Raw genomic sequence first — 12,107 nt, 5'->3', positions numbered from 1 at the left:
CCCGAAGAAGGAAGGGAAACCCCAAAGTGTTGCTGTTGTAGTATATGCAAAAGACTCAGATACAGTAGAACATTAACAAGGGTTTTTCTCAACGTGATAAAACTAAAGGTGATTTTTTAAAAATTTTAGCATGTATTACTTTATAGTAGAAAAAATCTATAAAACTTTTCATAGCTATAGTTGTTACTAGGCCTGGGGCAGTAGCACCCTTCTCCATTTTAGTTGTACCAGTGACAGATACCATTAAAGATACTAAGGCTTGGCAGTGCTTAATTATAGTAATGAATTCTATCCTAGCAGCTGTTTAAGGAGTCAGAAAATCCTCAGCTACTCCCAAGACCAGTTGGAGGTCCCAAATTCTAGCCCAAACATGATAATCCTTCCCATTTCTTTTTGGTGAACTTGACTTTACCCCAAAATGCAAATGTTCTGCAGAAGTGTGACATGTATAAAGAAAAGAGTGCTTTCCCAACTTGGGCATCATAGTGAGAACCCCTCTCTAGGGAAAAAAAAAATTAGCCAGGCATAGTGGTTGTGTGTGCCTATAGTCCTAGTTACTCAGCGGGCTAGGAAGGTGGTCACTTGAGCCCAAGAAGTTACAGTGAGCTATGACAGCACCACTATACTCTAGCCTGGGTGACAGAGTGAGAACATGTCTCTAAAAAAGAGGAATAAAAAAGAAAGAAAAATAAGGAAACAAAAGAAAAAAGAAGAGGGGAGGGGAGGGGAAAGGAGAGGAAGGGAGGGGAAAGAAGAGAAAGGGAGGGGAAAGGAGAGGAGAGGCTTTCCTCCTCTGCATTCTACTTCCAGCTTATAGTCCAAAGCTGGAGAGTGGACACTCAGTGTGTTGACTTTGTTTGAATTGGGTCTTCTATTAAAGAAAACTCAGAAGATTTGGGAGATTTAGACTAGTAAGAGAGGCCTCCTTGAGCCACACAGGATTCTCTGCCCTCTCTCCCAAATGTAGGCGTCACAAACTTTCTCTTCAGATTTTCTGTTCTGCCCCTATTTTTAGGACCCACTAACACTTGGAGAGATCCTCTCCACTATCTTTCCCTTATTCTCTAGATCTCCCACAAAGACCTAATCCCTATGAGAAGTCTTTGTCCTTTGCTGTAAGTGGGATCCCTAAGAATCTTTTTATTTATTTATTTATTTATTTATTTTACTTTAAGTTCTGGGACACATGTGCAGAACGTGCAGATTTGTTACATAGGTATACATGTGCCTTGGTAATTTGCTGCACCTATCCCCTGAGGATCTTAATATGTCTCAAAAAGATATAAGTCCTGGGTAATTCCCTGGCTTTGCAGGCAGTGCCTGGAGAAATCTTGGAGAAAAGGAGATAGGAAACAAAAACAAGAGGTGCCCAACAATGAGATTCAGAAATGGCCAATGTGTTGAGGTGTAACTTCAGGTCATACTGCAGAGTAAGAACTGTCATTGGCCAGATGATTCATATGTTGAGGTGTAGAGTCAGAGAAGATGGGAATGCCTTTAGGCTGAATGAACAGCTCTCTGCAGGGAAGTAGAGCCATCTAACTAACACATAGATTGCTACTAAATATTCTTGGACCAGAGGCAAGACTTATGCCCAACCATGAACACTTAGTGAAGTTAAGTTATATTCTGGATCTCCCTATAAAATATGATACCTAAACGTGGTTATTTCTACACACTGCCATGAGATGTTTTGGAATGGCATGGCCCTGAACAGGAAGACCACAGCCCTAAGTAGTTTCTCAGCTGAACACTAGATAAATTTGTGATAAGGAACAGAGCTGGTCTTTGATGCTCTATTTTATTGTGTCCACTTGTCAGAGAGTGGCCTGAGCCACAGACCTTCCCTGACTTCCTGTTTCTTATCAGCACTTTCCTTCCTGGCCCTGGTTTCTGCTTTCTGTTTTTCTGTCTGTCCTGCCTCCTGCTATTATGCAGTGTAGGGCTGATGGCCCCACAGGGTTATGGGGTGTGCCTTATGCTGTGCTGAGGCGCAGGATCCAAGAAATAAAGAGCCAGGACACAGAAGTACAAGGAAAATGCAGCTGGGCTTAGGGGGGCCACACCACCTATAAGCAGAGTCAGGTGAGGCCCCAAATGTCCAGAAGCATGAGTATTTATTGTGTATAGGTTAGGGGGCAGGGCAGTGAGTGAAATCATCTTTAAGGATAGTGATAGGGTCGTGAGCAATAAAACATGGGGTCCATCCCCATTAGGTCACCTAGGCCTGGAGGTGGACAGTGCGCAGCAAGGGGCCCGTTCCCATGAAGGCAAGGGCCATGTGCAGTAAGGAGTCCACCCCCATTAGGTCACCAAGGCTTGAAGGTGGGCCATGTGCAGTGAAGAGGGTGCAGTGTGCAATACTTCTATCTATGGGCAAACCACTTTTAAGAAGATTTATAGGAGGATGCTTTAAGTCACATAGCAGTGACAGAGCTGTCAAGGTTACCACCACCTTCTGGCAGCTTCCAAAGATGCTTTTCAAGCAGCACAGTAGCAAGAGCTGATAAAGTTCACAGTCACCAAGGTGGATTGCCGTTCTGAGGGCAGCCTTCCACAAGAACTGGAGCAAGGTCCTACAACTCCTTTATCAGGAGGAGTGGCTCTTGCCCCAAGCCTGCCATACAGCAGTTATCTTTACAATACTGAACGCTGCCGCCTGGGCCATGGATTCTTGTCCTGGTATAACTGTTTTTACCTTAAATCATGCTCTGCACTGTATCTGCTCTAGGCATTCCTCTGATTATAAGCTGCTTATTCCCTAATTAATGCTCTGTACTCTGTCCACTCTAGGCATTCCTCCGATTATGAACTAAGATATAATTATAGGTATATATGTGGGGAAATATTCTTTAGGCACTCATACTATTAACTATTATATGATTATATATAGAGGATTATATAAAGGGATTCTTCAAGCCCTAATTCTGTAAACTAATATATGATTATGTAAAGGATTATATAAAAGGAAATAGCTGAGTAGTAACACTATAAAGTGAGATATTCCTCAAGCCCTAACTGTGCCAGAGTTCTGCTTAGCTCTCATTCCTCGGTGCCTATATGGGGGGTTACCCACAACCCAGGGAAAATAAACAGGTACAGATATGACTTTATTCAAGAGGTAGCCTTTCAGCATTCTCCAACTCAGAACTGCCTCCCCCAATTAGCCTTAAAACTAAAGGAAAATTATTCTGTGTTCTGTGAAGAAAAGTTAGATAGTATTGGTATGAGCGCTTTGCCTCTTCATATCTCACTCTAAATCCATTTCAATTTTCATCTTCCTGAGAATTACTACTTGGAGGTGAGAACAGAGGTCACCTTCTCTTCTTGGGAAAGCTGATATTGAATCATGTCTCTACCCTAGATTATCATGTTCAGTCCACAAGACAACAGCAAGATTGTTCAGCACCACGGAGAGTGCCTTTCATCTTCGAGACTAGATCATGTGTGGGTGAAGGATGACGATTATAGCTGAGAGCCCAGCCAGTCTGATCTCCTTCCACTCTGGCTAGCCACCAACTATCCCTCTTTTCCCCAACCCCTTAGTGTCCACCTCTTTCCTCTTGCTAATGAGTTTTTTAGGAAGGAGTTCCCCTAACTTTCCACCCCCTTTCTGCCTCCATGTTATCTGAATCCCCCATCTTCCTTCCTCCTTTCCTCACCTTCCTTGCTTCCCTTCTGTTTTGGTAAAGAGACTCCTTTCTATGGTCCAAAGTTCTGGCTCCACCTGCTCATGATTCCTCAAAGACCATGCCCCCTCAAACATCTCTTTTCTACACAGCTTCCTTCCCCAGCTCTAAAGAAATTCTACAACTCTAAAGCTCCCTCTGGCTGCCACCCATTCTCATTCCTTCCCTTCTCAGTCTTGCTCCTTTTCCCTTAAATCCCGTCATCTGGGCTCTGTTTCTACCAGCTAGAATTGTGTTCACTGAGACTACCTATGACTTTCTTATTTCTAAATTTAGTCTTTATCTTATGGACCCATCTTCTTATTCGACACTGTTGATTTATTCCACCTTGAAACTCTACTTGAATGGTTCCTGGTTCTACTCTTGTATTCCTCTCTGCTTCTACCCAGTCCCCTTCTTCCATTCATTACCTATGATTGGATATATCCCAGAACTTTATCCTTGGTTTTTGTTTTTCACTCTGCTCATTCTGAATGAACTTATTCTTCTCTGTGACTTACATTATCACCAGCCCACACCTGTTTTCTGAGCTCCCATATTTCAAATCTTACCAACTAGTGCTATCATCTGAGTGTCCAAAAGATACCTCAAAATTCAACATGTTCCCAAATGACATCTGATTTTCCCTAGCAATGCAGTTGTGCTTTCTGTGTTTAATAACTAGTCTTAGTAATTAGAACTCTTCCCAGTTAACTCCAGACAGAAAACTAGGAATGTCCAGACCCTTTGTTTTACATTTCACATCAGAAGCCTGCCAATTCTACTCTTTTTTTTTTGAACATTTTCCTTTCTGTCCTTTATCTTCTGCTGCTGCTTGGTTCAGGCCCCTGTTATCTCTTGCTGGCATTGTTGCAGTAGTTTCCTAATTATCCTTACCTCCAATCTCACTCCCTTCCCACCCATCTTGTACATGGCTATCGGAGGATCCTTTTCCATCTCAAATCTGATCATGTTACTCCTTGCTTAAGGCTTCATTGGCATCCTATCATCTTCTAACTAAAGGAAGAAATCAAAGCCCACCCTCCAGCATGATCTGAGCCCCCTCCTGACTCCGCCGACTTGATTTCCTGCAATCTTTTAGCATACCTTCTAAGTTTCAACTATAGCAAAATGCCAACTATTCTTTGAATGTACTGTGCTATAGTGTCATGCTTCTGAGACTTTTCACATGTTCCCTGAATGTCCTTACTCCTCGCTCTTAAACTAACTGGTGACCTAATGTTTTGAGATCTTTTCAAGTGTCTCCTTTGACCATCCTCCCTTTGTCCCATTCCCTCTACTTTTATATAGCTCTTGGTTACCTCTATTAATAATTATTGGGAGCTTCTTAAAAATAGGACTGTTTTATTTTCTTCCTTTTATTTTTAGAGACAGGGTCTCAATATGTCAATATGTTGTGCAGACTGGACTCGAACTCCTCAGTTTAAGTGATCCTCCTGCCTTAGTATATGGGACTACAGGTGCATGCCAGCATGCCCAGCTGGGACTCTTTTCTATTTATATTTGTGAGCCCTAGCATCATTAAATAGATGAAAGAATTGTATCATACTGGAGTGAGGGAAGAGAAGAAATAGTGTGCCCTGTGGTCAGGCCTTTACTCATACTAAGAAGGGTGTACCTTTTCCACAGATACCTCCATATATAAGCCAGGCCCCAGCCTATGTGGTGGTATCAGGGCTGCAGCTGCAGGCCAGCCATTCCTAATGCACACTGACCATGGTAGTGTAGGCCTCACTGAATCTATACTAGTGATATCTTTATAGTTAACATGGATATAGTGCTCAGGATATACTATGCTAAGGACTATTCTAACTGCTTAATACATATTACCTCCTTTTATCCTCACAGGAACCCTTGCCCTAGGTATAGTGTTAGTCCCATATTCAGAAGAGGAAGCCGAAACCCAGATAGTACAGCTAGTAACTGGAGGAGCTGGAATTTGAACCTAGGCACTCTGGCTCCAGAACCTGTACTTTTAACCATTACAATATTCCTTTCAGTTAGCCAGGTGCAGTGGCGCATGCCTGTAAACCCAGCACTTTGGGAGGCCGAGGCAAGTGGATTACCTGAGGTCAGGAGTTCAAGACCAGCCTGACCAATGTGGAAAAACCCCATCTTTACTAAAAATAAAAAAAATTAGCCAGGCGTGGTGGCATATGCCTGTAATCCCAGCTACTCAGGAGGCTGAGGCAGAAAAATCACTTGAACCCAGGAAGTGGAAGTTGCGGTGAGGCAAGATTATGCCATTGCACTCCAGACTGGGCAATAAGAGTGAAACTCCATCTCAAAAAAAAAGAAAGAAAAGAAAAAACCACAATAAAAAAACACTATTCCTTTCAGTCTGTGTGGCAAGGAGGATGGGATTGTGTAGACTGTCTTCCTTTAACAGAGCATCCCCTTAGCACTGAGAGTGAGGTCAGCCTATCCAAGCCATATGTCTGTTGCCCAGTGGAGGAGGAGTATAATTTGAATGTTGAGGAGGCAATCACATGTCTACCAGGTACTTATATGAATCAGATGAGCTCATGGATCTGAAGACGTACATTAGGAACTACAAGACCCGCTACGAGTCTTCTTTTTTGCCACCCAGAGTCCTCCCAGAGTAGCCCGTAAAGGTCTGCGAGTCATTCGGGAAAGCAGACTCTTCCATCTACTTCTCCAGGTCCTCCTTCTTAAGACTCCAGGCATGAGCCTTGAAGGTTCTACACTTGGTTTTTTCCTTTGTTTCCCTTTTTTACCCACCCAATTCTATACTGCTTTTCTGGGATCTCTTAGGTCCCAGCCTACAAGTGTATTGACTGTACTACCCACAGCTCCAATAAGTAAGGCCAGCCAGCTAAAGACAGTTCATGAATTGGTACAGCCCTGGGGCAGGGAGGCAAGGGAAGAGGTTAATATACAGACTGATGCTTGGGCCTGCAGGAAAGGATCAGCCTCCCAGAGGGCCTGTCTTTAGCTCCAAGCCCAAGTCATGTTCTCTTCCCTATGTCCCTCCCTACATGCTTTGAAAGGTTATTGACTCCATCATTGACCTTGGGTAAGACACTTCCCCTCTGGGCCCAGTTTTCCTCATTTTTAAAAAGAATGGGTTGATAAGTTGATATTTGTTGAAGCCGTTGATAGGTACCCATGATCTCACTACATTGTTTTCTCTACTTGCTATAATAATTTCCATAATAAAACATTTTTAAAGATTTAAAATCAAAGATTTTAACCTTTAAAAAAAATAAAACATTTTCTCCAACAAAATGTTGCAAGAGGCTGATACATACATGAAAAAAAGGTGAATCTACCCTTGTTAAAGGGAAGCCAGACCCCCATCCTATTGTTCCCCCTCACAGTCACTCAGGGAACACAGTTTAATGAAAATCAGTGGACCAAACTATTATGATTCTAAGGAGTCTTCTGATGCTTTTGCCTTCCTCTAGCTATATTGGCTTTGCACTGGCCATTAGCCTATATATCCTGTCCCAGAAACAGTGAGGCTGGGCTATTAATCATCTCTGTAGTCTTTGGAGAATTTATTTGAAGGGTTGCAGAAACATGGGCTGCTGTTAGAGATGCATTTCAATGTCTGTCTCTGCTGAGTGTTTATTAATAATCTTGTTAATCCCCACTCTAGTTCCCGGATCTAGCTAACGCCTCCAGATGTCCTTGGGGTGCACTTTAAATTCTCCCTGATTTCTTGGAGCCAGGCACTTCCTTCTGCCTGGAGTCTTTTCTGATACTTACATTCATGAATATTTTACATTTAATCTCCCTGATTACATTGCCATGTGATGGTTGTGATGCATTGGCTGCATTTCTAAGGGAAGACACAGAGGAAGCTCACAGTAAAGGCTTAAGTTTGCAGGCACAGTGCCAGAGATCTTTGTGCTTGCCACTAAGGTGGCCTTCTATCATGGATAGTGATGGAGGAGATGCTGATGGTGGGCTTTGCATGGGGCCTCTCAACCTAGGGCTCTGCTCCCTGGTCAGGACCACCCTGAGTCATGGCCCAAAGGAGTTGGCAGTTTCATTCAGGATCACATACCGCCTGGAACTGCCCAGTAGGCCTCAAGGGCCACATGTAGGTCCCTGTGACCAGAGTTGCTCAATGGCTTCCCAGGCCCTGTCCTTCCTGCACAATCTACCTCCCATGTTACCATTTATACCCAGTACTCCAGACTGAAAGAAGAAACTCTGATGAAGTCATCTGCACTGAAGAGTACAAAGTTAGCCCCAAGTGTCTAAGGGCTTGTGTTTTTAAAAATCAGCCCTAGAGAAGGAATGGTGAGGCATAACACTCTCATATGATAGATGAGGTAGAGGGTTAAGGAGGAGAAGCAGGATTGAAAGGCAAAAGATTTAGAAGTCATCAATATAAAAATGCCAATCCGAACTATAGGAGACATGAGGGCTTCCCAAGGAGAGAGAGGAGGGCCGATGGCAGCACCCTACAGAGGAGGCAAAGGGTTGTAGGAGAACAGAGAAATGATGGTCAAAGAGGCAAGAGATGAGCCAAGGGAGGAAGCCTTTTCCAAATGCATGTGGTATATGTGACATGTGACAAATGCTACAAAAAAGGCGAAGCAATGTGACTTGGGACTTGGAAATGTGCCAGTACTGCCCTGGTAGGGTCCCACCAGCGTGTTTATGGGATTTGTCCTTTAAAAACACTTCCCTCTGGCTGCTTTTCAGTGAGCACTTTCTGAGGCCCACAGGAAATTCAGAGCCCAGCTATTCCATCTCCACCTCCCCTGCAGGTAGCAGCTGAGAGGGTGTTCTGGCTACAGAGAGGCATCTCAGGGCCACTAGAGGTTTGCTTCTCCAAGACTGTGTGGCACAGGTGCTATGAGTCTCTCAAGAGGGTTGCTCAGCCAGGGAGGATGAAGGACTTGCAGCATGGGAAATGGCCCAAGATGCAGAGACTGCAGCACTCAGCCTTTCTTTCTGAGCAAAGCTTCCTGCTCTTCTACTCAGTCAGGGCTAAGGATGTGCTCTGGATGGCCTGAAGGAACACAGACAAGGCCAAGATTTCCCTCCCAAACATTCTAGACTTTTCCCTTTCCCCTTAGTGACAAGCATGTTTTCATTCCCACTGCCTCATTTTAAAGGGAACAGAAGTCACCATAATGGTTATATATCCTTCCCTTGCTGGATCACCAGCAGTCACTCAGATCCCTGGGCCTGACACCGTGGCAGCATTCTACATGCCCATCTGTCTACTCCCTGCATCCTCAGAGGCAGAACAGGCAGCAGCCTTGGATCCCCTCTGCACTCCTCACAGCTTAGGCTTAGCACTCTACAGGCCCTGGTTAAAATGCAAAGACAACTAGGATGTCATCAGCCCTATCCATGGTTGGCCATCAGAGTCTCAGGAAGAATGCAGATGTCCTCAGCTGCCTCCAGCTGACTGAGGCAGGGTGGGCCAGGGCTCTAGATATTGCAGCAGAGAAGGGTGTTTGTGAGGGGATGGCAAGGCTAGATAAGGACTTTGGGCCAGGTGCGGTGGCTCATGCCTGTAATCCCAGCACTTTAGGAGGCTGAGGTGGGTGGATCACAAGGTCAGGAGTTCAAGACCAGCCTGACCAATATGATGAAACCCATCTCTACTAAAAATACAAAAATTAGCTGGGCGTGGTGGTGCACGCCTGTAGTCCCACCTGTTCAGGAGGCTGAGGCAGGAGAATTGCTTGAACCCGGGAGGCCGAGGTTGCAGTGAGCTGAGATCTTGCCACTGCACTCCAACCTAGGTGACAGAGTCCTATCACAAAAAGGACTCTGGACAGCCCAAGGCCCAGCCCTGTGAGAGGAAGTTAGCAGAGAGGGCAGTGAGGAGGATGTCAGAGGTTCCAGACTGAGAACAATACACAGAATGTGTACTTTCCTATCTTCCTGGCCATCTGTAGAATCAAGTGTTTTGCACTCTGGGCAGCAAAAGACTAACTGGCCACCTGCTGGTTTATCAGTATTTGTCTTCTCACCTACCATACCTAGCCAACCTTTTAGGTTCTCCCAGGAGAACTTTTTAGGTATAATTTGTGAACTGGAGAAGTCCTCATTAGATCTCTTTTTGTCCAATGGCTGTAGCCTTGAAAGCTGGTGTGGCTTGGCCAGTCAGTTCTCTGGATCCTGTGAAGGCACCTGTTTAGCACTGGGAAACAGAGGGAGAAGACCCATCTCAGAGAACACTACTCTCCCCTTAACCTAGACTTAAACTGACAGGAACCTAGAAAGACCTTGCTAAGCAAGTACACAGAAAAGGCCTGAGGGGAAGGGCTACTAATATGGGAGTTAGGAGAAGGAAATCCTGTGAGTTTAAAGAAATCATGGTGGGCTTTCTGAAGGAGGCTGGACCATACAGGACTTTGAGGACAGACACCCAGTTCCTTACCTAGGTAGGTTCTTCTACCTAGCCCAGTGATTTTGTCCCACAGTAGATGGGTTTACCCTCTCTCCCTGAATGCCCTGCCTGCTGTCAGGGGTGAATGCTCACAGACCTAGGGGGCAGGTGGGAAGGCTAGCTTCAGGGTTGATAGCAGCCCCCTGTCTTCACTCTCTAACAACTCTCTGTCTTACTGCTTTCTCCCCACAGGACCCAGCCGCCGCCTCCATCTCAGACGGAGACTGTGACGCCCGGGAGGGTGAGTCAGTAGCCATGAATTACAAACCATCCCCGCTCCAAGTGAAGCTGGGTGAGTGTGTCTGGGGGGTGAGGGAGATGTGGGGAGTAGACAAGGTGCTCTGGGCTGGGTCAACAATGAGGTGCCACAGATAAACCAGCTCAGCCTAGATGATTCCAAGACTCAAGCCTTCAAGTCATTGGCACTGCCAGGCACCTTGTCTCCTGCAGGCAAAGAGGGCAGTTACAGTTCTCTGCAGGAGGCTGAAACTCTAGGAGGCATCTCTGAAGCCAAGAATATTCCAGGTATTCCAGGGGATAGCTGCAAGGGGAAAAGCATGAAATCCCAGAGAGAGGACTTGAAAGTCCCATCAAACACTTGATCAGGCTGCCTTAGAGGTAGGGTGTTACTTGCTACGTCTAAGGGATAGAAAGGAATGAGGGTTCCAACCCTAGAAGCCAAGCCCTTCTCCCGATTATAGCCTGAGCCCATCTAGAGATCTCAGGGCCTAGTTGGCACTATTTGGGGGAATTTCCCCTTCATTTCTTAGAAAACCCAAATATCTCCCCTTCTTTCCAGGTCACGTTTCCCTTGTGGTTTTGTCTCATGTCTACTCCAAAGTCAGTTTACTGTGCAGCCTGATCCTGTGAAGTCCCCTTGCTCCTGGCTACTGTCCACAGCTCCTGTCACTGTTGCTCTCCCTTCACCCCACGTGTTGCCCCTCTCTCTTCAGGGACCAAAGTTTCACTGTCTCACAGCTGCTGTAAATAATACACTTCTATGAAAACTTTGGTTTCTTGAAGAGAAATTACAAAATAGGACATACAGGAAAGAGTTTACAATTAAATATAGGTCATGACTATCCTTCCATGCTCCTCTGCCATCCGAGGCACCCTCCTGTCCATCCTCCTCCACAGGCTCCTGCCGCCCAACAATTACTGCTGCCTCCTCAGTCTGAAAGGCCCTTTCACTACAACTTCCTCCCTCCTTTCTACAGAGGCCTATACTTTTATTATTCAACTACTATTTTTTTTTCTTACCTTGCTTGCTTCTCTCCTTCTAGACCACACCTAGGGAGCCTCTTGAGCTGTTTTTCTAAACAAGAACAGTTCTCTCAGTGGAATGTGTTCATAATCCTAGGACATCAGTTTAAAACTACAGCCAATTTTATTTATTATTGGGGTTTTTTAGACAGAGTCTTGCTCTGTTGCCCAGACTGGAGTGCAGTAGCCCAATCTTGTCTCACTGCAACCTCTGCCTCCCAGGTTCAAGTGATTCTCCTCCCTCAGTCTCTCAAGTAGCTGGAATTATAAGCACACACCACCACACCCAGCTAATTTTTGTATTTTTACTAAAAATAGGGGTTCACCACGTTGGCCAGGCTGGTCTTGAATTCCTGATTTCAAGTGATCTGCCCACCTTGGCCTCCCAGAGTGCTGGGATTACAGGTGTGAGCCACCATGCCCAGCCTATTATTGTTTAATGTAACAAGTATTTTAACAAGCATAACTTCTTTACTCTCCCCCATTACATTCTCCTCCTAAGAGGTAACTATTCCAAGCCTTTTTAGTTTTTGTAGTTTTACTTTGTATTTTAACATAAGTGGTGTCATATCGTGCACATTTTCTGAAACTTGGCCTTCCCTCTCCCACCACTTAACTCTTGGAGCTCCTTCCAATGTCAGCATATAGAAAGTGACTTCATTCTTTTAAATGGTTGTATAGTAGTCTGTAGTTTGCTTTTGCCAGTTTATTGTTTGCTTTTTCCCACTGTTTCAAACAATTTTAGCATGCTTTTAAAATAACATCTTTTT

General features: G+C 44.9%; 1 protein-coding gene and 1 long non-coding RNA gene across 15 annotated transcripts in view; one reads left to right on the top strand and one right to left on the bottom strand.

Moving 5' to 3' along the window:
* The window catches only part of LOC118155388 (uncharacterized), a 28,134-nt gene that overhangs the window by 9,918 nt on the left and 6,109 nt on the right, over nt 1–12,107 (bottom strand). For all 7 annotated transcript variants that reach the window (XR_013535003.1, XR_013535004.1, XR_004745861.3 and 4 more), the window contains 2 exons: nt 11,335–11,389; nt 9,665–9,825 (listed from right to left, as the gene is read on the bottom strand). This is a non-coding gene — a long non-coding RNA (uncharacterized LOC118155388). The remainder of the gene's footprint in view (nt 1–9,664; nt 9,826–11,334; nt 11,390–12,107) is intronic.
* FAM219A (family with sequence similarity 219 member A) overlaps nt 1–12,107 on the top strand; it is a 59,528-nt gene that overhangs the window by 41,631 nt on the left and 5,790 nt on the right. For 4 of the 8 annotated variants that reach the window (XM_035308473.3, XM_035308462.3, XM_035308459.3 and 1 more), the window contains exon 2: nt 10,267–10,315. In XM_035308473.3, coding sequence (XP_035164364.1) covers nt 10,267–10,315 — 49 coding nt within the window. Of the gene's footprint in view, nt 1–10,266; nt 10,367–12,107 lie in introns of all 8 variants that reach the window. The other 4 variants (XM_035308445.3, XM_054257192.2, XM_035308440.3 and 1 more) reach the window with 1 other exon arrangement.

This window comes from Callithrix jacchus, chromosome 1, assembly GCF_049354715.1.
Source record: "Callithrix jacchus isolate 240 chromosome 1, calJac240_pri, whole genome shotgun sequence".
Classification (NCBI taxonomy): Eukaryota; Metazoa; Chordata; class Mammalia; order Primates; family Cebidae; genus Callithrix; species Callithrix jacchus.
The sequence above is the reverse complement of the archived record's forward strand: the minus strand, read 5'-3'. Positions and strand labels throughout refer to the sequence as shown.